Source organism: Carettochelys insculpta, chromosome 15 (genome assembly GCF_033958435.1).
Source record: "Carettochelys insculpta isolate YL-2023 chromosome 15, ASM3395843v1, whole genome shotgun sequence".
Classification (NCBI taxonomy): domain Eukaryota; kingdom Metazoa; phylum Chordata; order Testudines; family Carettochelyidae; genus Carettochelys; species Carettochelys insculpta.
Genome location: NC_134151.1, coordinates 3,753,527 through 3,777,387, shown reverse-complemented (window position 1 = coordinate 3,777,387; position 23,861 = coordinate 3,753,527). Strand labels below are relative to the sequence as shown.

The following is a 23,861-nucleotide window of genomic DNA, read 5'->3' as shown; positions in this document are numbered from 1 at the left end:
TCTGTATCCTACAGACGGCTTTGTTTGTCTGTATAACGTAGCTGTTGTAGGTGAGATGTTTGAGGGTGACAAAATCAAATAACCCTTGAATAGGGGCTTCAGAGAGTTTGGGCAATGGGTCTGTAGCGCCCTTTGTCTCTTGTTTATTTCAAATACATTCCACCATGGTGGTAAAGCTAACTTTTTTTCCCCTGCTGAGAATTATTTAGTGACATGTGAAATTGATCTCCAACTCCTGTTGTGCTGTGATCTTTTGCTTTTGGGTGTTTGAATGCCCTACGCAGTATACTGCAGTTCTGGCATGTTTCCTGTGTTTCTAGAATATTAGGTGTTTTTCTGTCTCTAACATCTCTCTCAGGGAATCACATAAGCTGAAAATTATTTACAGTGAGCAACAAGACAAAAGTTTAATACTCCCATGCTACTGCATGCAGCATGCCAAGTGAGACAGGAAGCTCAGTGCCAAATTGTGTTCTAGCTGTTGCAGCAACAGAAGCAGAGATGTTTCCAGGGGCTCTGCTGTGCTGCTCTTGCTGCACCCAATGTGAATGTACTTTAGCTATTTGAATACACGGTAACCAACTGCCCATGTAGCTGTTGGACTTCTGTCTTGTCTATATGACCATGTGAAAAGCTAGTGCACCCACCTGTCACCTCCCACTGTGTTTTGGCCTCCTCCCTGTGGTCTGGTATGTTCCTATCTTGAAGTCCCCATGTCAGACAGTTGGTACCCTGCTGTAGTGGCACCTGATTACAGACTCAGGTGGCAAAAGCTGTGGAGGATCTGCTAAGGACTGGTTGCCATCGGACAAGCTATTCTAGGAGATTTTTTCCTCTCAACGTGACATGTCATTTTCTTTAAATATCCTATTTAAATCTCCAGGATCGCTCAGAGGAGTGGGCGGAGGATTGCTATTAATTCCAGAAGAGTCCAGTGATCGCCTCCCAGTTCCTGTGCCTGGGTGCCTGGTTTGGGTTGGATGTGTCCCTTGAGATTTAATCACATGCCAAACTGTAATTAAATATTGATCTCTAATTCCTGGAGATTCCAGGCTAAGCCTGTAAGGGAGGCAACCCCCTTGTACTAGCGCGGGCTTTACATGTGCACCCAGAAGCCACGCAACGGAGCCCTCAGCCGGCTGAGTCTGCCCCAGGCCACTTTCCTTCTCCCGAGGCTCACAAGATGGAGGCCTGCATCGCTCGCTCCCTACCGGCGCCTCCGACTACAAGGCCCAACATGCAACACGCTCTTTCGATTCTTCCCGCTTTGATCTCCAATATGGAGGCATAACCCCTTGCCCAGACTACAAGGCCCAGCATGCAGCGCGGCAAACGCAAGCTGGGCAGCGTTCTGCCCCGGGGCTTTCCGTGGACGCCGAAAAAGACTGCGTAGGCCGGCATGCTGCGCGGCGCCCTTCCGCCGGGCTCCTTTGGATGCCACGCCCCACGTCGGTGCGGGGCTTGCCGGGATGTGTCGTGCATGTCTGGCTTCGGAAAGAGGGGGCGTGGCGTGTGAGGTCACACAGGTAGCGGAAGTGATTTCACGTCCGGCCTGGCTGTTGTGTTTGGAAGGGGAGAGGGGTGGAGGGAGAAGAACCTGAATAAAGAGTGGGGGGGGGGGCCCGAGGAGGCAGTGGCGGAAGAGACCAGCTCGGAGCCCTAGCGTGCGACTTCTGCCATCCCGCTCCTAGCAGCAGGTGGGCCGGAGGGGTGGTTCGAGCCAGTCTGGCTGGGGGAGGGCGGCGGGGACCCTTCTCGGTCCTGGGCTCTGTACGGGGGAGGGAGGCTCCCCTGAGGGCCCCGGAGCCGAGGGCTTGGGCCGTCTAATGGCGCCTGTCTATTGTCTCGGGCGCTCTCCATCCGGGTTCTGAGGGGGAAGAGGAGGGGGTGCCTTTGGCGGCGCGTGAGGCACGACGGGATATCCCCCTTCCCCCTCCCCACGAGATCGGCGAGGTGGCCTCGTTGTTGTCGAACAAAGCGCGCGTGGCTGGGAGTGGGCGGGGCGGCCGCGCGCGTGGCGGCCGCGCGCGCCTGGGGAGGGGGTTCAACAGCTCCCGGCAGCGCGCGCGCGTGCTCCTTCCTGGGGGGTGGGGAGGTTTGGCTGTGGCGCCGCCGCTCTGCTTAGGGACCTACCCCCCCCCCCCCCGGCATTAGCTTGCCGTGCACCCTCGCAGCGTCGGGGCAGGTCCGGCCGTGGCGCTCAGCTCCTCCGTAGGCAGTAGCCCCACGGGCCCTGCCAGTCGGGGCACGGGGCAGTAGCCCTGCTTCGGGACGTGGGGGTGGTGGGCAGAGGGCTTCGGGGTCCGCCCCCCATGACAGCCCCTTCTCGTCCGGCTGCTGTGTCCGCTGGAGTGAGGCCAGGGAACGAGCTTCCAGGGGAGCTGCCCGTGAAGCAGAGCCCGGGCCTCGGCTTTCCGGGCGAGCTTCATGCGAGCTCAGTTCAGTCGCTGGGGGCCTTTTATCTCACTCCTTGAAAGTTTTCTCATAAACGCTGATTAAAACTCTCCTTTCTGGCGAGGAAGGTCCCAGGTCCATTTTGTAGGGAAGGATGAGGCACTCACTGCATTTGGCTTGCCCAAAATCACACCGCATGTGTTTCTCTTCACTCTACCCTGACGTTTGTGGGTGGGTAGATCTTGCTATCAATGTGCGTACAAAAGGCTTCAGGCGTTTTGGCAAGCTTGCTCTTACAGTACAGGCGTTCCTAACGTGAATCAAACAGCCTTTGATGAACCAGTTCCGATTTGAAACAAAACACACCAGGCTGTCTTGTGTCTCAAGTCTGTAATGTGTTTCCAGGTGCTTATTGCATCTTGGCTTCAGTTTACTGTTAAGTCATTTCTATGCTATTTGTTGATATCGTATACTAACAAAGATTATTTTCTCAGTTCATTTGCTAGCACTTCCACTAAGAAAAACTTAAAATATTTTTCAATACAAGGTGATATGTTTGCATCCTGCATGGCTTTTACCATATGGCTTCCCTATATCGTTAATGGGTTTCTTCATCTTTTTTTGCTTAGTGATTGAATCACTAAATTTGTTTAGATAATGTGACCAAAAACTTGTTACTGAGCCAGCTTTCTCAAAGAAATTAAATTTCAGTAGTGTAAGAAAAACACCATAACACTGCATTTTTTTAATTCTTTTAATATAGTAGCATAATTTTGCTTAATGTTTAGCCAACTGTGATCAGTAAGTGTTAAGAGGATGCTGGTGGTCAGTCTCTGTAGAGCTGTTATCACTTCAGAAATTTGAAAGGAACTCATCAATTTTTATAGAGGAATGTTGAGATTACTGTACTGAATTACACCTTGGGCCCGCCAGTCAAGTGGTCATGCCAGATAGTCATGCATTCAGGTCCAAGAATCCCCTCGTAAGTAGATAAGAATTTTGAAGGGTCCTCTCTTAATCCTCAAGGCTACATCTACACTACAGCAATCTTTCAAAAAAAGTCCTTGCAGAAGGATTCATACTTAACCTTCCTATGAAAAGACTTCTTTTGAAAGAGTGCATCCACATGCAAAAAGTGGATCAAGAGAGTGGTCTGCTTTTTTGAAAAAGAGACTCCACACTGCCCTTGCTCTTTCGATAGATGGGGACAGGGATCAAAAAATCAGGTGCCATGAGGGCTGCTCTTTGGGGAAAAAAGAGCCGGCAGAGTATCTACACACGGTTTCTTTCAAAAGAAACTCTTGAAAGAGGGTGATCTTCCTGAAATGGGAGTGGAAGCACTCTTGATTTAATTTTGAAAGCACTCTTTGTATGTAGATGCTCCCCTGGATATTTCAAAAGAGCCCCTTCTTTTTAAAGAAATTTGCTAGTGTAGCCACAGCCCAATAGAGAGATTTTGAATATATAACGTAAGCTTTCATGTCCCTCACAGATTTTCATTAGCATTAATTACTAAAGCTTTGGATACTCTCACGATCCATATAAATATTTAGTCTCTTGGAATCTTGCTGAATTCTTGTCTATCACTTTCAGTCTAATTATGTATTACGTGAAAATGTTGACATGTTTTTTATCAGCCTAGCTTTGCCTGCCTCCTTTTTAATTTCCGTTGTTGTCGTTTTACTCTGGTGTTATGAGAGAGAGAATAGAAGCCCCTGATCTGTCTTCTCTAGAACATTTTTACATGTTATCCATGCCTCCTTTTCTAAACTAAATGCTTTTGTCTCCCCATGTAAGTTCTGCCATGCTCTTAATCACTCTTATTGCCCTTCTTTGAAGCATCTCTCATTATACAGTATTTGTTTTGAGATTGTGACTCTGTATTATTTTAAGTGAACATTGAGGTAACCTTCTGTACACTTATAGCCCCAATGAAAATTGACCTTTCCTACCGTTTCCCTTGTTAGCTGTTTTTGGTCTGACAGTGTCTGCTTCTCACTTTGGGACTACTTGGGTCCTTCAGTAGCCTCAAGTAAGGTTTTTTGTTTTTTTTTTTTTTGTTTTGTGTTTTTGGGTTTTTTGACTCCAAAGTCTTTTTGAAAGTCCCAATTATGTCACCTTGCCATCCTTTATCTACAGCTTTGCTATCAGGACTATTTTAATTTGTCTGCCTCATGAATCAGGTCTGTTATGATGATTAACTGATCATGCTTTGAAGAACTGGAGATATGAGTACTGCATTAAAAATGGTGGGCTTTATTATTCAGTAAGAGTGGCATAAAATTGAAATACAAAATTCTTTCTGGGTTAGTCACAGTAGCATGAGATTCAAGAAATCTGAATTCAGTTTGTGTGACCTTGGTCAAATCACTTTGTACTTCAGTTCCTACTTTTAAGAACACATTTTCCTCTTAGCATTGCAGAAAATAAGTACCTCTCTAATAGTTTTCCTTTTAGCTCTGTTGGTGGACTATAAATGACTATATAGCTCTTCATATTTTCTCCGTATAGATTTTTAATAACACAGGATAGTTTTTCCTGGTAATCAAAGCTAGGTAATATGCTGGTTTGCAGAAAGTCAACTATGAGATTATCATCAAAGTTGATTCCAAACACATGGAGGGAAAGCCCTTGCTGTAGAAGAGAAAGATGACATTTATAGAAAGCTTTTTAATTTTGTAAACTGGTAATGGTAAACTGTAAATAGAGAAGAGCAAAATACTGTAAATTAAGTCATTTTTAAAAGTACAAATTTAAACAAGCATGTGAATTGTCTTGTTGGGTTTAATGTTCTCCATTTAATATGACTAGAAAAGGTTGTTCAGTAGGACTTCAGAGAAATGATGCACTGTTTTTTTTTATACTGCTAATTGCTAACCAATAAGTAACCTCATTCCTGCTCTCCCTTTGTTGCATTTTCTGTTGAGTTAAACTGACTTTGTTTTGAATTCCAAAATGGGACAAACAGGAGTGGAAGCTGCTAATCTTTCTTCTCAACCCCCTGTAATACTAGCTTTATTTCAAAAAGGTATATAGAAGATGGGGTTTTTTTCAGTGTCTTAGTATTGATATTTAGACAAGGTTAAACTTTGCCCTGGAACTCTCATAATTCAGGAATTGATTTCTCTGCAGCAGTCTGTGGCATATCTGTCAAAAGATCTACTTATCTGTCCAATATGGTCAGCCTGTGAGCCGGACCACTGTGGTGTATCTTTGTGTTTTTAACACTTTCATTCTTGGATACCTCAGAATTACTTACTCAGAAACCAGAGAACTTGATAAAGGTGGTTTGTTCACCTTCTGCTTCGTGCACTTTTACATCATCTCAACAAAGATCTGCAGAATCATAATCTTGTGAACTAGTCTCTCACACAGAGTTGTGATGTTGCGGTATCAGTGGTCTCATTATACCATCTGGCTGGAGGAGAAATTGGGCTGCCAAGAAGGAGCTCTATATGTGAACACAGCTCTTTTTGCTGTTAGTAAATGGTGGGGGGGGGAACCTAAAATGCATGAGGAGGTTAGATTAATAAAATAAATATGGTGTCTTGGGGTCAAAACAGTCAAGACTCCCAAGGCTAATCAATAGAATGTCTAGGTTTAAATGCAACATAGGGGGAAAAATGGCCTTTTCGTTTGGGTTATCATGTTTTGTTCTCAGTCTCTACCAAACTTTATTTGTAAGGGTTTTTTTGGTATTTGACTAATCCAGTTTTTACTGATTTGTTTCCCAGATTTGGACTAAAGTACATGAAAATACTGATTATGATTAAGAAAATCCAATACATTACATTAGGTAGAAGTGTTACCAACTTAGGTTTAAATGTGAGGCTGTCAGAGCAAGGCAGTGAAGTTGCATAGGTGTATATGAGTACTACACTTAATATGCAGTTCAGAATAAGCCATAGCATTAAGTTGCCTTTGCATTTGGTACTTTTCTGGGTTTTTTTTCCTGTCCTCCTGTCCCCGAATATTAATCTCAATACGTAATCAGAAAACAGTAAATTTTTGTGCCACTTTTCACCCATTTTTAAATTTTGCAATAAACATTGGTAAATTCCAGGGAAATAGTGAACAAGAACTGAACCATTGTTCTGTTTACAACTCAGTTAGATTCAGAAGTAGTGCATGTGATCTTCATGGACTGACAGACTTGCAAAAGGGTCATCACACTGGATACCCTTGAAACTACCCTTTGTAAGCTGACCAAGACTAAAATTGTGGGATTTCTCATAAATCTGGGTTTAAATTAGAACTGTACTTTAAAAAAAAAAAAAAAAAAAAGTTTTTTGATTTTTTTTTTTCCCACTAATTGTACCTGCCACATTTGTGAACTCAGCAGTTATGCGTGCGATCTCAGTTCTGTGGTATGCAGCATCCTGACCCCGGATCTCAAAAGGAGAAATTGATTCTAGAGTTTATATAAATGTATTCATACTAAACATACAGTGAGGTTTCAAATTTCACATATTCAGACTAGGTGACCCCACTCTTATGCGTCTGATCCTGACCCCACCCCCAGCCTGGTTTAAACCACCTGCAAGCAGCTCTGGTTCAAGCTGCCCCTGTGTGGCTCCATTGCGGACCCTCCCCTGCTGCCGGCTCACAAGCTGCCTGCCCACCCCCTACTCAATGTGCCCCCCCCCCCCCACCGGCTGGCTCACAGGCTGTCCACTCCCCACCAAGCACAGCTCCAGTCCAACCCCCCTCCACTGGCTCACCACGCAGGCACAGCTCTGGTTCTGGCTCAACTCCCCGCAGCCCAGCTCACTACCCGCGCTCAACTCCACCCCCAACGCCCCTGCTGCCCTAACCCACCCCAGGCGTAGTGCCTTCCCCCCACAGCCCCAGCCCACCACCAGTCAACCCTCCCCAACTACCACCTCCAGCCCAGGACTTACCTTTCTGCTGCTTCCCTGGCTGCAGAACATGTGTTCTGCTGGGGAAAAGCTGGACCCCAACTTGCGCAAAATCCAGGTTTATGCGAGGGTGAGTGGAATGGAACCCTTGCATACTCTGAGACCTTACTGTAGCGATAATGATTTTGTTTCTAAGACAAGCCTGCATTATTTTCGAGTTAATCCTTAAATAAAAATTCCTTACATGAAATTCCTGAGTCAGTAGGCCTTTGTTAATGGGATAACTATAGAACTGTCGCATCAAAGGGCTGATCTACACTAAGAAAATTTAAGATGGCTTAACTAGATCACTCGGTGGTGTGAAAAATGCGTGTACCCCTGAGCAGCACAGTAAAGCCAACCAGCATAGACGGTGCTAATGACTGGGAGAATTCTTCCATCCACCTACAGCAGGGATGAGCCAGCTTTTTACAGTTGGACCCACTTTTTGTCCCTGTAATTAGCAGTTCCCCCCAACCTGTCTATTGTAATCCAAACCAATGGAAGTTTCTGTTATGTTCAACTGGACTTGATTACCTCCCAAGGTCCCTTCTGGTTCTGAGAGATGCATATCTCCATATGAGAGCCCCTTTTGGCACAAGTAAGAAAACAAGTTTGTAGAATGTAAAACTTTATGAATTGGTGTATACGCGTGAATACAGATACATGGAAACAGCAACATTTCAATATTTTTAACACAATGGATGAGCGGGACACATAGTAGCCAATCGTGCTGTGCCCCCTCACCTCTGACCTACAGTATCAAAGCTCAGGAAGGGAGATTACCTATGTTGATGGGTAGAACACCACCTCCCATCAGCATAGGTAGTGTCCATGCTGAAGCGCCACAGTGGTGCAGATGTGCTTTTGTAACATTTCAAGGGTAGACAAGTCCAAAATGGCTGTGTCATAAAATGACTGCTGTCTCTCTCAACTTTCTCAGGATGTCTGAGCAGAGTCATGACCGTCTGGATTTCTCCATGCATGTCTGATGTGATGTAGCTAAGGTTGAATGGCTTTGTTAAATCTTGCTTTTTGCACCGCTTCTACTCTGCCCAAGTCTCCTCCAACGAAACTGGTCTCCTGAAATGTTATCTCATTTGTGGTGGCTTTCTGGAGAGCTTAATTCAGAAAAGAGGTTGCAGTGCTGTGTTGGACTCACTTTTGAACACTTTCCCAGACAGGACTGATTTGCTCATATCTACAGAAATCTTTGCTTTCAAAGCTGTGTGCACATGTGTGTTGTCAAGTGCTGCAGCAATGCCTCTGTACTATAGATGCTTACGACAATGACTGTCACTACAGTAAATCCATCCTGTTGAGTGGCAATAGCTAGGTCAGAGGACTAGTTCTTCCATTGATGTGAGGTATCTAGTGTCTGTAACTCTTCCTGGGTTCACCTTTGTGAGCTTTTCACTCCCCTGAGTGGTGTAACTACATTGACTTGAGCTTCAGTTGTTGACTAGGCATCTTAGTGTTTTGGTGGGGTTTACCAAGGAAATCGGTCCTTGAATGTATTCAGAGTAGAGTTTAAAATGTAAATTCACTTTCAGATAGCGGGGTTCTGCATTTCACCATATGCTGACTTTTGCTTAGCTAGCAGAAGTTACTGCTTTGTGGGGTGGTAGTCATTTACAAGCTCCACAGGTAGGATTTTATGACCAGACTCTTTGGGGAAAAAAAAAAAAAAAAAGAGTCTGGTGTGTACTAATGCTTACTTGAGTGGGCAATAAGTGGGCAACAGATGCAATAAGTCTTTGATTACTGCAATTAAATTTCAGGCTTCAGCAAAAAGGCTCAACCATGAAAGATCCAAGTCGCAGCAGTACTAGCCCAAGCATCATCAACGAAGATGTGATTATTAATGGTCATTCTCACGAAGACGACAATCCATTTGCTGAGTACATGTGGATGGAAAATGAAGAGGAGTTTAATAGGCAGGTAAGTTGCTTTAGTTTTCAGCTCTGCTATAGTGTGATCCATTTTGTGTTTCTAGCTCACAGGGCAGACAGCATGGTCTAGTGACTAGAGTACAGACTAGCCATGTGTAGACCTGGGTTCTTGTCTTGATTCTGCCCCTAGGTTGCCAATGTTACAGAGGGAATGTCTCAGCCAGTGATTGTTTCCCCACCAGTAAAGTAACTGCCAATCTTTTGATGACTGGATGAAAAACACTCTAGAAGTAGTTTTATTTCATAGCTCAGAACTACATGGAAATATGCAACGTATAAAGCGTTCTGCCACAGTGTGGTTTACAGGGAAGAACTGCACATTGGAAGACATTTTCACAAGACTCCTTGAGAACAGTTAATTTCATAAGGCCAGGTTACAGTGCTTTTAAGATACAGGCAGGTGAAAAGGGGGCCCACAAGTGCACCTTTTGCCTTATAGATTCACCTGAAAAACCCTGCTTGGTCATGAGAATGTTGAGGTGAGTGGTATTACAGGTAAAGTTGGTAATGACCCCAATCAAGTGCCTAATGTTGTTTTTCTTTATAAGAGAGTTGACCTTTTGGAGGATTTTTGTCAGTTTACGCCAGGCCTCTGAAATTTTTTGAAGTCCTTAAACGTAGAAAAATGCTTCCTCTGACTCATGACATTTTATTCATTAGTTGTGTTATAAACTTACAAAAACTTACATTTTCTTTTCACTTGCTCTGTTAGCAATACTGAGCTGCTGAAATAATTTCACATGAACATGCTCTCACACAACCAGCACTGGGAATCTGGAGCTGAGTTAGCAGGGTGTGGCACCCAAAAACAATCCTCTGTGCCTCTCCAAATTTGGTTCATGGCCTCAGTTGCTCATCTCCTGGGACAGGGAGAGATGGACTTCCTCCGATCACTCCCTTCCTCACTCAGTACGTATCCTTCATAGCCACTGTTGTCCTCTTGCACTTGTGGGAGAGTAGCTGCTGATACCCTACAATCAGCTGTGGGATGATTCTGCTTAAAGGACTTACTCCAGCACCCAGATGTTCATACCCTCCTCCAACCCAAACTCCTATGATGTTTACCTTCCTCAGTGCAAAGGAAGGTATGTGCTGCCTGTTTGCTGCCCTGCCCCACTGCACTGTAAGAAATTGCATAAACGGGGTTAGCACATAAACCAGAAATACTTTGCTACCTCACTACTTTTCATAGTTAATAAAACAGAACAAAACAGATTACTAAGAAAATATGAAACAGCAATCTGAGCTAGATTCACTAAAAATAACTGGTTGCCAATAACTTCTTACCTTAGTTATTGTTTCAAGTAATGCCCTTCATGGATATCTATCTAACCTCGGTCCAGCAGTTCTTTCCCCTTTCAGTTACAGTCGTTTTGGTTCCATGTATCTTTTGGGTGGGAAGGCAGAATTAAAGCAAGCTGAGGACAATCATTGTTTTCCTTCCTTGCCTTGGACAAGGCAGGAAACCTTTGTTTGATTTACACCCACCCCCAATGTTCCCAGTAAGCTGAGCACTCGGGTGACCTGGCCACCCATGAGAGATTGAACTGCCATCCAGCTGATTAGCAGAGAATTTCCAGCCAGCAGCATATGTTTCTATTGATGGTGCACATTTGCACATGCCTTGGTGCAAGTGAAATTTATTCCCCCCCAGAGACTGGTGGCGGGGAATTACAGGGAACAGCCCATCCCCCTGGGGAATAGTTTGTCAGATCAGAGCATTTTAGAATCAGATGATCTGGTTACCTGATACTGTCATCCGTGAGTCAGTAATGTTATGGACTGTCTGCAGAAAGCCCGGTTCTATTCACAGCCTGTTGTGCTAGGTGATGGTTCACCTAGCCCTGTCCTGGCTTTTCCATTATAGTCCCTGAAGTGTCAGCAGTGGGAGGGACCCAAAGCAGCAAATATGAAGTAGATGCACATGTCAATATTCCTGAGTTCAGGTACACAAATGGTACATATTCACTAAATTGTAATTGTTCCCATGATAGCTTATGGGAGATCTTGCATAGATGTGTTCTGTAACTCCTATCAAACATACTTTCATAAAATATTGAATGTCAAATCACAAGAAATCTGTACATTGTTGGCTGGTATGGAGAAAGCGAGTGAAGAAGTATTGCTTACTCTTTCACGTAACATAGACCAGAGATGTCATTAGTAGGCAGCAGGATTAAAACAAAACAGAAGGAAGTATTTCTTCACACAGTGCAAAGTCAGCCTGTGGAACTCTTTGCTGGGGATATTATGAAGGCTAACTCTGTAATGTGGTGGAAACAAAAACCTAGTTAAGTTAAGGGATGGTCAGCCAAATTGTCCTTGATGCAACCTCACTATGTGCAGGGTGTCTCTAGCCTCTGATCCACCCAGCGATTCCATTCTGTTCATGTTCTCTGAAGCAACTGGCATTGGCCACTGTTGGAAGGTGGTTTTTCTTTTTGGATGATGTGTCCCCAGAAATCCTGGTTCTGCTGCCGCTCATGTGGAGCGCAGAGCTGGTGAGGACATGGTAACTCACAGGGCTTTGCAGTGTCGCTCACAACCCACCTTGTTGCTGAGTTGCCAGTGCAATCAATACATACCTTTTAGTGGTAGTTCTCAACCCGTTTGTCATTATGTGCTATATGTACAGCTTTCTGTGTGTTCTGGGCTACAGTCACACAATGCGTATTCTGCTGGAATTTCTGTGATGGTGTCCTGTGTACTGCTTCTGTGGACTGATTGGGTCATGGATTAAGACCCGCTGTACACACCAAGGCTCATTATTTCCCTTTCAAACTTCAGATTGAAGAGGAGTTGTGGGAAGAAGAATTTATTGAGCGTTGTTTCCAGGAAATGCTGGAAGAGGAAGAGGAACACGAGTGGTTTATTCCAGCTCGGGACCTCCCACAAACAATGGATCAAATCCAGGACCAGTTCAATGACCTCGTTATCAGTGACAGCTCATCGCTGGAGGATCTGGTGGTAAATATCCTCTTTGCTTATTCTTGGTTAACTCTGTATTTGAAAGTTAAATAAAAATCCCCTTCCAAAAGTCTCTAAATGCCTTGACAAGTGATTAAAACATCTAATAAAAGTGACAAAGAACAACAGCTGATTATCAGTAATTCAAAGGCTTTCCCAGATCCCATACTTGACCCAGAAATCTCTTTACTTTGATATATACAAAGTTTTTGGACACATTACTATTTATATACCAAAAGGTATGGAATGTGGTAGTGGCTGAAGTTCTGTGGGATTGTCCATAGAATTGGCTGGGTGTTTTGCGTAGTCCATGCCACAAATACTAGTGCTATGTGGGTGTATATGCTGCTTGGCAGAAATCACTGTGTACTAAATGAAGGGCAAAAGGTTGAACATGCTGACTGAGTGGCGTATAGTCCAGCAGCGGTGACAGCAATGGCTTAATTCCACAGCTCTTGTTGAACACAGTCTGATATACATTCAGACACCATGTTCGCTATACTAGAATTTGGCATGTTGGAAACAGCTTTAGGACTGAAATCATACAGCCCAGATCTAGCTTGAGGTATAAGTTTTGAAAGATTACTTAGATTTATGTTTACTGTAGTCAGTATCATTAATTTGTCAGTCCGACACCTTTAAAATAAGTGGAAACTGTCTTAGGAGTCATTTACCTGCACGAGGAAACATAAATACTGATGTAAATCTTGCTAATATTCCTGTACCAGTACTTAAAAATATTTTAGGAACATCTTTAATTTTTCAGAGATGTTGAAGTGAACTAGAAGAACCCAAAGAAGTTTCAGACTGCCTGTTGACCCACAAGAGTTAACTTGCAAAAGCAACTAATATGTCTTAGCCGACACTCCCAAAAGTACGGCAGTGCTGAAACATAACACTCACACTTCTTACAGCTGTCTAATGTCCCCGATAGCCAGTGCACACCCTCTTGCAGCTGCCCTTCCATGCAATGGCTATTGACCCGTGATAGAAATACACAGGATACATTCAATATTACTGGATTTGCCTACCAATTTTATAGTAGAGATTTGATGCTAGCCTGACACTAATGCTAGTGATCAACCAAAAGTTAAACTGCATTGCTGAAATGTTCTGGTGCACTTGGAATTTTTTGTTTAAGATTGATACTTCACAATAAGCCTTGGGGGAAAAATAAAATTAACTGGCACTTTAAAGACTAGCAAAATAGTTTATTAGGTGAGCTTTTGTGGGACAGACCCACTTCTTCAGACCATCGCCAGACCAGAACAGACTCAATATTTAAGGCACAGAGAACCAAAAACAGTAAGCAAGGAGGACAAATCAGAAAAAGATAATCAAGGTGAGCAAATCAGAGAGTGGAGGGGTGGGGGGAAAGGTCAAGAATTAGATTGACCTTCTCCCCCCCCCCCCCCCCCAATTCTTGACCTTTCCCCCCACCCCTCCACTCTCTGATTTGCTCACCTTGATTATCTTTTTCTGATTTGTCCTCCTTGCTTACTGTTTTTGGTTCTCTGTGCCTTAAATATTGAGTCTGTTCTGGTCTGGCTATGGTCTGAAGTGGGTCTGTCCCATGAGAGCTCACCTAATAAACTATTTTGCTAGTCTTTAAAGTGCTACTTGACTGCTTTTTGTTTTAGTAGTGTATAGACTAGCACGGCTTCCTCTCTGTTAAAATTAACTGGGTGTAACTTCTAGGCCAAGATATCTTTCAGCCCAGTGATCCCAGACAGCAAAACTGTCCTAAAATAGAAAGTGGCAATAAAGGTGCTGGTGACAAAACTAGTTTAATGTGTAAATCAGTTAAGTGTTTAGATAAAATTCATGCTCCCAGCTATCCCAACTTCTGTTCCTTTGTTGTTAGGCAATACATGGAAATTGTTTGTGGGAGTTTCTCTTGGTGCTGCTTATTGCCCACATGGAAGCTATTTTCATGAATTCTCTGGAAATAGTGGTTCATTATGAAATAAGCAGGCGCATGTCCTCATGTTCTAAACACCCATGCGTCAGTATTCTGTTTAGGTATAACTCTTTAAAGGAATATAGATTAAAACTATTCAAACTGAGCTTCTAAAATCCATTTGTAGACCAATTCGGTTATGCAACATATGCAAACAAATGTATAAGGATTCAGACCCTGTGAAATTTTCCTGAGGGGATTTGACTAAATTCAAGCTCTGGTGTTTTAGGGAGATGGCGCAGAGTTTAATTTGCAGCTTTTCAGGAAAGGGGCCATCTCTGTAGTGCCTAACACAGTTACTCTGATTTGATTGAAGCCTCTAAGTGCTGCTGCAGTTTTGTTTCTTTTTTTAAAAGAAGATCATAATAGTGAATTAATAGCCCTGCTCTAAGTATGTAGGGATGAGCAGATGAAAGGTTCTAATCTCTTTGCAGTGATTTTATAGTGTATAGAAGAGCTCATGTTAAATTTGTCATCTTAAATTTGTAAACTCTGGCTGTGAATGGTGCTGCTTTTGATCAGGAAAAGCGAGAGGCAACTAATAGCACAGTCTGGTAAAACAGAAATTTCTCTTTCTCCCCAGGTCAAGAGTAATCTGAATCCAAACGCAAAGGAGTTTGTTCCTGGGGTGAAGTACTAAATATTTGAGTAGACTGGGCCCTCTTTTGGTGGATGTAGCACAATTTCCACACTGTGAAGCCAGTATTAGAAGATTTAATTGTAAAAGCTCTCTTCTCGTCACTGTGTTACACTTATGCATTGCCAAAGTTCTGTTAGTCTTGCATGCTTAATAAAAGTGCTGAGACTGTTATTAAGTAAAAAGCTGTCAAAAGTTTAATAAAAACACAATTGGACCCTGGCTTTCTGCGAAGGAGACAGTGAGGTAAGAAGCACCAGTCAAGTTGAGACAAAGTACCAAATTTATGAAAACCTCTTGCAGACTCTGTCTTTTAAACAGGATTTAGGATTTGAATAAGGATGGTCTGTTACAAAAACATGTCAGCTGGTGTTAATTTGCACCTGATAATGCCTTAACTTAAAAATAAAAGCAAGGTTATCTGATCATTATGCAAATTAGCTAACTTTCTGTTTCAACTTCAGTATTTTTACTAATGTTGATTTTTTTTTCCCTTATCAAGTAAAACTGTACTTCATGCTCCTCTTTTTGAGAAGTGTGAATGAACTATTTTACCAGTCTTTTACAGACCTGTACAGAGTCCTAGATCTCAGCTACTGAACTAACACGCAGTTGGAAGAAATTTCATGTATTTACAGTATGTTATCATATTACGAATGTTTATTTCACTTCCTAATGACATTTAAGGAACTGTCGTCACAATTTCTTCCAAGAACTTGGATACATAGCACACTGTCTATGTAACTTCTAATGTACAACCTTAATATAGCTGGATTTAACCAAGAAAACTTTAGCGTTAGTGATTTGAGTGGTGCTTTTCCCTTGCTTTGTTTAATCATCACTACACAATAGTCTACAGCACAACAACTTTTTTCTTTTAATAAAGCTAGAACAGTTTTGGCTTCTTAAACTTCATATTTGGGTAGGTTAAGCTGCCATACGTGTTCAGTGTGAATAGTGTTTAAGTTGAAAATATTGTAAAAAAATTATATTTTTTCAAAAATATTTAAAAAAATAAATAATAGTAGAAATGACTTGGTGTTTGTCTCTTGAATATGCACCCTTCTCAGACACTCACATTTGGCAATATGAGGAACTGAGGGGACTAATGCTGTGCTACCCCAGCAAGAACAGTGATGAAGATTTTAATGAATGGAACTCCTTGTTACTTTGGACTAGCTTGTTGTGACTTAAAACTGATAACTGATTTACTTTTACTTCTTCTTCATACTAGCATTTCCTTCAGTCTCTTCCTTAGGTTTATGTCTCTTGCTACTAAGCGCAATTTAGCTCCACCTTTCCTTGCAGCATTGCAAACCCTAGTGTAGATAGTACCCGGTTGATGGTACCATCCCAAGCACTGTTGCTAAAACTAAGCCTTTTGGAAGCTTTTATGGCACAATGAGTCCTACCAGACTTTGGGTGTCGCGCACACAGCTGCTGAATGCAGCTGATAATACAAAGCTATGGGAAGACACTTGAAGGGGTTTTACATCATCATTGTGGCTATAGTGAGTAGCATCAAAGTGTAGGCAGAAGTGAGATGAATCCTAATTTTCACTCAGCTGGGTTTGTTCATATGTGCACTTCATACTGAAATACCTGGTGAACTGACTTTCTTTGCAGTGAACCCAAATCCTTTCTGTCCTTTCACTTATATGTACTCTTGACAGTACCAGATTTCTAACTCTCATCTGTTGGATTGCTTCCTGTTTTGACTTTAGGCATGTTGAGTAATTTATCGACACGCTAGTACGTAGTAATCTAAGGACCCATTTGTAGTGCTTAGCAGCTTTAATATTTACTACATTTAGAGTGAGAAACCACCACCTACAGGAATCTCTGGAGCTTAGTGGTGGGTGGCATAAGATGAATTTGACATTCTAGTTTAAACCCACGTTAATGGAGGGCATGCCCACTTTCAAGGCAGTCAGTTCTAGCAACTAGGCAATCTAAGCTCCACTCACTGGCCTCGCCAACATCTAATCACAGCTCTTTCCACTCACTAGCTCTCTTCTCTCCTAAGTCACCAAGGAGTTATTCCTTTCCCTTTTGAAATTCACTTCTAGTCAGGACTGTAGCTGACTTTTGAAAGGTACACAACAAAAACTTTGCTTTCAAATGTCCCTTCTTACTTTTCCTTTGCAGATTTAGAATTAGCGCGGAATGTTACTGGTACCAAATGTCTGAACATGAAATGTATTGGAAGGCTAGGTTGTCACTGCCATTCCACTTTGGTTTGACCCCTTGGGTTGAGGCCTGGAGTCAGTTTTGCCCCCAGAAGACTGCTCCTGCATTACCAATGCCACTTCATCCTCCAGTTTTAGTTGTCTTTGGAAGGGCCTTTGAAACCTCAGTGAGCCTAGGTTTGACTAAATTCTGAGCTGTGTTGCTATGGCGTCATGTGGCTGTTAAATGTTCTCACTTGCATGCACCGTATGTAGGATCCTGCTACTGCTAGGAGTGATGCAACCAAGAATCTTTAAAATGACTTGGAGAACAGAAAAGAGCTAACAAAGTGCTTAGTGTGAGAGGTTTATTAATGAGGTTCAAAGTGGCAGTGAGTGTTCTCTGGCAGCGTTAGTAGGCCCAGAGAGGCCGTCCCCTTTAAGATCATATCTCTCATCAGCAAGGGAGTTCTAGCATGCTTGCATGTCCAGTCGCAAGCTGCATTTTGGTATTAACAGAGCACTTTATCAAGCCTTACGAGGAAGAGGGATCACCTATTGCATTTAAATATATCCTTGTCCAGTCCAGTCAATCTGCAGTGCTTGTGCGTTCCATTTCATGGGCGTGAATCGGTGTAGTTTGCAGAAATGTTCCACAATTCTGGAAAGCAACTGGGCAAGAAGGCAATATTCAACTGAGCTGAGCCTGTGTTTTGAGTCAGTTTCTCATACTAGCGACACAAAGTTTACCTCTCTTAGATCTTCAGAGCCAATGCAGCTCAGAAAATGAGCCTGTCTTTTTATCTGTACGCATTAACAATTACTTAAGATCTAATTATACCTGTAAAAACTATTGACTGCTAGGTAGTTGCTCAGCTGCGGTGGATGTATCATTTGTCTCGCAGAACTTTCTGCACAAGATGGAAATAAAAAAAATGTTTGCTTTGCTTTGGTCATGAATTGCTGCTTAGGGAGGCGGTTCTTACATTGATGCTATCAGCAAAACCTTGAGACCCTCAGCTCACTGGATGGAGGCCTTAGGTGGGCTGTTAATTGGTGGCGTTTCCTAACACAGGCCATTGAAATGACAGTGTGACAAAGGCCAAGATAGTTTATGCTCAGTGGAAGCAAGTGATAGGAAGGATGGATGGGTGTTGCAGAGCTAAGCACTATGAACTTTCCCAAGGTTATGCTGCAGGACCAGTGAGGCAAATATAAGGGGCAGGTTTTCCACTGTCCCCAAAGCACTGAGAAACAAATGAGTGGGAGTATTTGTGTAGCTAATGGTGAAATACATTATCCCAACAATAAAAGCCATTATGTGTGCCATGCTGTTACCAATTAGTGCCTTGTGTAATAATGCTAGGGTTCATGGAGTTACACCAGAAATGAATTTAGCCCAGTGTCTGAATAGAAATACATTACATGGCTCAGCTGTGTAAAATTTCCAGCTCTGACCCAAAATTGGTGTAAAATTTGTCCAATACTTTGCTCTGGAATCTAGGCCTAGTAGTCCAGTGAGTCTGAGCAAAGTTTTGATCATACCTTACACCAGTTTGAGGTCAGCGTTGGAAGTTACGCAAACATTGGTTTGAAGTTAGACTAGCCTCAACTCTGCTGTTTTGGCTGAGCTGCTGTGAGGTTTTGGGTTTGCTAGAATGGCGCACGCCAGCCAGCCCTGCAATCCATGAGGCTTGTGCTCTTTCAGAATAAGCAGGCCAGAACCGTCATACGTGCCTAGGCAGAATGTACAGCACAACAGACAGATGATTGTCTCAAACTAGGGTGGGTTGTCCTTTGTAAACTCCACCGAGACATGAATCAAAACTGGGGGGCAACCCCTAGCGACTGATCCACGTTTTCTCCTCTTCAGTTTGCCACCATTCTTCTGCCCTGGCCTTCCTTCAGTAACCTACAAACTAGAACTGCAGTGCAACATACCTAACTGGTGCTGAATGAAGTCTGCCGGTCACATTACAGAGTCTTTCAAACCTTCGTACATACGAAGAGATTGTCTGTGTTATCTTGTCCACTTTCGGTTGTGTCACAATTCCTTTTTGTTCTTGAATTAAATCCCTTGAAAAGAGGACATACTGGCACATACTTCAACCACTGGATCCTTTTCACCATGTTCATCCCAAATGGAAAATCGTAGCTTTTCAAATTTGCAGCTGTGCTTCTGTCAGCATGCGCTCCAGCCTTCCACTGAACGAGCCCACGCTCCTCCTGTGTGCCTGAGAAGAGAGAGATCCTGGGCATTAGGACTGCAAAATAACTAGCTTATTCATGCAGAGTAACAGCACTGGATATGGCTCAAATTCTGCACAAGCACTTGTCTGGAGAAAGGACTGCCCCAGCAGATCCAACCATGGGCCCATTTAAGCTGGGATCCTGGCTGGTGCTTCCACAAAAGCAGAAAAATGCGCTTGGTTAGTTGTCCAGCCCTGTACAAAGTAGGAAGACACCTCCACACACCTGATCTTTTATACCGGAGCCATGAGATTGGATTATGTCACTACCAGTGGAGGAGAGCTGCAGCTGAAACAATCCTGAGTTCCAGAGAGGGTTCTGCACACACAAATGTGGCAAGCTCAAGCTTGCAGTGTTACAGCTCTCGCTGGGGTTTGTAAAGTGATCCTACCCTTTTGAAAAACAAACTCTGTCTTGGTGTTTGACCCAGGCAGGGGTCTGCACCCTGCAGCTCCAGAGCAACATGTGGCTCTTTAAGGACTTCCTTGTGGCTTGCAACGCTATAATTGCAAAGTTTAAAAAAAAACAAACCCCTGCTGATTATTTTCGATATTTCAGTGAACATCTAAAAGCCCAACAATGACCAACTCCCATCTAAATAGCAAACGCTGTGTGATCTTGAAACGTTGGCGACTGCCCCCTATAATATGTGCAGTGTATAGTGGGATATGGGTGTGCGTTGTTCTTAAAATAGGGGTTACAAAAAGTGTGGTTTGAGGTTATTTATGAAGGATTGTCTCGTATTCACTTGCTTTGCCGCCCTTGAATTATTGAGGTTTTTTTACAGAATTCAAAACCAAAAAGAGGCCCTTGCGCTTTTGGTTGACAACCCCTGACCCAGGGCTTTTCTGAAGCAGTGAGTGGGACAGGTTGAGTATGTGCTACCTCAACCATATCCCCATACTTGGGACCCTGATACTCTCTCATTTCACTGGGTGACCCTTAGTCGTCATGGTAGGAGATGGGCTGTACAGGAAGGACTGATCAGTTGTGCCAGCGTTATGTGGGTGGCCAGGTTGGTTGCTCTCTCACAGATTTCCTTTTTCTATTACTTAGTACTTGTTGACCCTAGTCAAGACCGGGCCCTATTGTGCTGGGCCAGTGATACTCAGAAAGAGGCTCACAAGTCGCCAGCAGCTCTTTAATATGTCTTGGGCAGCTCTTTGCAGCCCATGATATTAAAAGGGGGTCCGATTTACTTATTAACCAATCGGGATGCTTTTAGTATGTTGTTAATCAGTCATTCTGCTGCGAGAATAATATACATAAGTAGTAAAAGACACAGTGATGGTAGCTGGCTATCGCATTGCTGTTCTAGCACTATTCAAAGAGTGTGTCTCTAATCACAGAAAAACACCCTGCTAAACCTCCAGCTTACAGCCTTGAATCACTAATTCTTCCAGAAGCCAGTTCACCTTCAGCAATGAATACCGCTCAGCCTCTATCACCAAGACTGAATGGACTAAAACGATATACAGCCAGACGTGCACTAAGTAACAGCACCAGTGCATGACTAAGCCTTGTCGTGGGAGCCTGCAGTGGCCATACCTGGAACGGTGTTGTCCAATATGAAGGCAATGCTGCCCCCAACAAACATTTCTGTTGTTAACAGCACTGTTAAGATTTGGTCCACTTCAGGAACACCTACAAAACATGCAGAATGTTACATGAGGCGACAGGGAGCAGTGGGGGTAGGTGCTATCGTCCAGCTGAAATAGGAGGAGTGGGTTTGTTTAAGGAGGACTAGCTGGTTCACGACAGCAAACCCCAGTGAGGTCATGCAACTTGATGAATTAAGCATTTGTGGGCCGAGACTAGATTCAGTTGATATTCAAAGACATCTGTCTTGTCTACCTCCCCTCTTACTTTCCCACTGTTTATGTGAGCATTGTAAGCCCCCTGACTCAGTGTCTATTTTATCTCCTAGCCCGTTGTACAGTTTGCTTTATTAGAGGTCCTGAAAATCTAGCCTACAAAGCACACCCTGTGTTGGGATGCAGAGGGTAACAATAAGCACATCTCAAAAGAGAGAAGAGTCCAACTGCTGCGATCAAAGGCAAGCGAACTCAAGTTGCCATAGCATCAGGAGCATGACAAATACCCTGAAAGCCCCCCTCATGCCTACACCAGTCACAGAAAATTCCTAAGGTCATCCTTAGAACTGGATCCTAAGAATTCACTTATCTCACACATTTGCCTAGGCTTGAGAGCCAAAGAGCTATCTCGTTCGATCCCCAAGAACCCAGGGCATTCACTACAGTACCAATAGGGGACATACAGTACAGGTTGAGGCTTATCCACCGAGGCGTACCTGTGTTAATGGCGTTGGGGCGTGAATCCAAGTAGTTTGGCAGCGTCAGCCCGAAAAACATTGCGAATCCCAGAATGAAAAGATTGCGGGAGGAGTTCATGTCAACGAACTGCAGGTTGGAAAGGCCAACAGCTGTGATCATGCCTGAAAATGGGCAACCAGAGACAAGGCAGCCTTGCTACAGACAGAGGGTCTGTGTGCATTCTGGGCGAGGCAGTCATTGGGCTTGAGGAAAAAATTAAGTACCAGTAAACCCAGCTCTGTTCTGGAGGTTGCAGCAGTTTAACAAAGGGGATACCTAAAGCTAGAGAGATGATATTGGCATACTTACACCCGTTAAACCCCTTCTTTAGATACAGCTTATATTAACTGAAGGTGGGTTTTTTTCCTCCATTGCTGCAGAAACACCAACAGCCAAATGATGGCAATTTTGGCAATAGACGAATGCTTGTACCAATGTAGCTGTGTCTGTACTGGACTTAGCTTGGCACAGCTTTGTGGGTCAGGAGTGTGATTTTTTTTTTCAGACCTTTCTGTTATGGTGACTTACCTTTTAAGCATAAATCAAGCTGAAAAGTGTCATCTGCATCTGATGAAGCCAGACTGGTGCAAACCCCTGGGTGGATGCTCTTAATGCAGTTTAAATCTGCTTTATATCACTTTAGCATAAGTTGATTCTTTACCGACTTAGGCTAAATCAATATAAACCAGCCCGAAATTAAATGTGGTCTTACTTTATTCTGCACCAGTTTAATGCAATCACTTCTGAAACCGATTTCTGATTATGGTTTGGATATGGATGAGGCCCAAGGCTGCGGTAATGCATTGGCAGCTCCTCCACTTAGGGCCAAGAGATGAAAGTAATGCCAGTCTTTTAGGGCTGGAGGAAACCATGAGTGCTAGAAAAAGGCAGTAGTGAAGCAGGCTGCTGCTGCCCGCCCAGTGATGCTAGGGAACTGCAGGGGTGTTACACCTTTAAGCTGGTTCCCTGGAACTGATGCCAAAAGGAAAGCAGGCGGTTTAAGTGGAGATCTTCAAGGCTAAGCTTGATGGGAAGTGGGCAGCCAACTCTGAGGCCACAGTGCAAAGCTCAGCCTGGCACAAGCTCTGTGTGTCACCCTGAGGCCAATCAAGTTCAAAGGAGGGAAAGGATTGGTAGGAAAGAGCACAGCAATGTTCTTTATGCCTGGACAGTTATAAACCCGTCTCCAGCGGCACGTTACCAAATAATGTACAGAACATTCCTCCGAGGATGGGGTCTGGGAGCGAGGCAAACAGAGCCGTGAACTTGCCAATGGTTCCCAAAACAAGCATGATCCCAGCGCCGTACTGCACCACTCGTCGGCTGCCCACCTGGGGAGGAAGACCAGCAGCAAGGTGAAGCAAAGTGGCCGGTGGGATTCCAGACTTCTGGAGCCAGTGCTCCTGTCACATGGCTGTGCTTGTTCGGGGAGCTCAAAACACAGCCTGAAGTGATTGCGGGGGAGACACCAGAGGCCTCTGTGTAAAGTTCGCTATGCAGTGGCAGGACCCAGGCTGAGTGAGACTGTCTCCCAGGCTGTTTAGAGCCCCACAGCGGGAGCCCCCCACACCTGTCCGGAGCCCCCAGCTCTGGGATGGGCCCTGAGCTTTTTTTCTGTGTAGACACACCTGGCATTTTACCAGCCGCCTCGCTGTGAAAACCAGCTGCAGTGCTCAAGCAGGGCAGGTGGTGCTTGGTGCCTCACCCTCTTAAACCCTGAGGGAATTCTTGCAGCTGCGGTGTTCCCTGGGAACCTCAGTCGCTGGAAAGTGGTTTTTCTGGGTGCTCTGACTACCTCAGCTCCAGGGCTGCCTAATACCATTCAAACAAACCTGTGCCACCGATGCTAACCCAGCCTGCCGCTGGGAAGCTGGCCACCGCTCACCCACTGGCACTCCCCAGGGGGCAGCAGTGGGGTGAAAGGAAGTGAGACCCCCAGGCTCCTCGCCCCGGGTCTGTGCTCCATACTGTGTCAGGTGTCAGCCATTCAAGGGGGTTGGGGACGTGCCGCTTCCGTGGGGAGATCAGTGCGTCTGAGCACTTGCTAGGGGCTCAGAACCGTCTGAGTGGTGCACTCTGCCCTGCAAGCCTGAGCCCTTCTCCAGCATCTTCCCTGCACTCTGAGCCCTGCTGTGCTTTGGGGGGTGGAGTTATTCCCATTTCTGGGAGCAGGGGACTGCCTCACGGGAACAGAGAAAACCGGTTACGGAGCAAGGAAGGGAGCTGAGGCCAGTGCTGCCCAGGCAGAGCCCCGACTACAAACCAGCCCCCTTCCTTGTGAGCCCTTTTCCTACACAGCTCA

The 23,861-nt window shown here is 44.3% G+C and overlaps 2 protein-coding genes across 4 annotated transcripts in view; one reads left to right on the top strand and one right to left on the bottom strand.

Moving 5' to 3' along the window:
- Positions 1 to 1,560: 1,560 nt before the first annotated feature.
- Positions 1,561 to 18,969, top strand: PAIP2 (poly(A) binding protein interacting protein 2). Its single transcript, XM_075009348.1, has 4 exons — positions 1,561 to 1,697; positions 9,074 to 9,233; positions 12,032 to 12,211; positions 14,755 to 18,969. The coding sequence occupies exons 2-4, from the start codon at positions 9,096 to 9,098 to the stop codon at positions 14,809 to 14,811; spliced, it is 375 nt and encodes a 124-aa protein (XP_074865449.1). The 5' UTR covers positions 1,561 to 1,697; positions 9,074 to 9,095; the 3' UTR covers positions 14,812 to 18,969.
- SLC23A1 (solute carrier family 23 member 1) overlaps positions 15,451 to 23,861 on the bottom strand; it is a 25,836-nt gene continuing 17,425 nt past the window's right edge. For all 3 annotated transcript variants that reach the window (XM_075009346.1, XM_075009347.1, XM_075009345.1), the window contains 4 exons: positions 22,761 to 22,890; positions 21,538 to 21,681; positions 20,775 to 20,870; positions 15,451 to 19,210 (listed from right to left, as the gene is read on the bottom strand). In XM_075009346.1, the coding sequence (XP_074865447.1) occupies positions 18,963 to 19,210; positions 20,775 to 20,870; positions 21,538 to 21,681; positions 22,761 to 22,890 (618 nt within the window). In that variant the 3' untranslated portion in view covers positions 15,451 to 18,962. The remainder of the gene's footprint in view (positions 19,211 to 20,774; positions 20,871 to 21,537; positions 21,682 to 22,760; positions 22,891 to 23,861) is intronic.

Bases quoted from the DNA above. Each gene is read 5' to 3' on its own strand.
- PAIP2 (XM_075009348.1), top strand. From the start codon at position 9,096: ATGAAAGATCCAAGTCGCAGCAGTACTAGCCCAAGCATCATCAACGAA. The intron at 9,234-12,031 runs GTAAGTTGCTTT...TTCAAACTTCAG, and splicing joins AAGAGGAGTTTAATAGGCAG to ATTGAAGAGGAGTTGTGGGA. The intron at 12,212-14,754 runs GTAAATATCCTC...CTTTCTCCCCAG, and splicing joins CATCGCTGGAGGATCTGGTG to GTCAAGAGTAATCTGAATCC.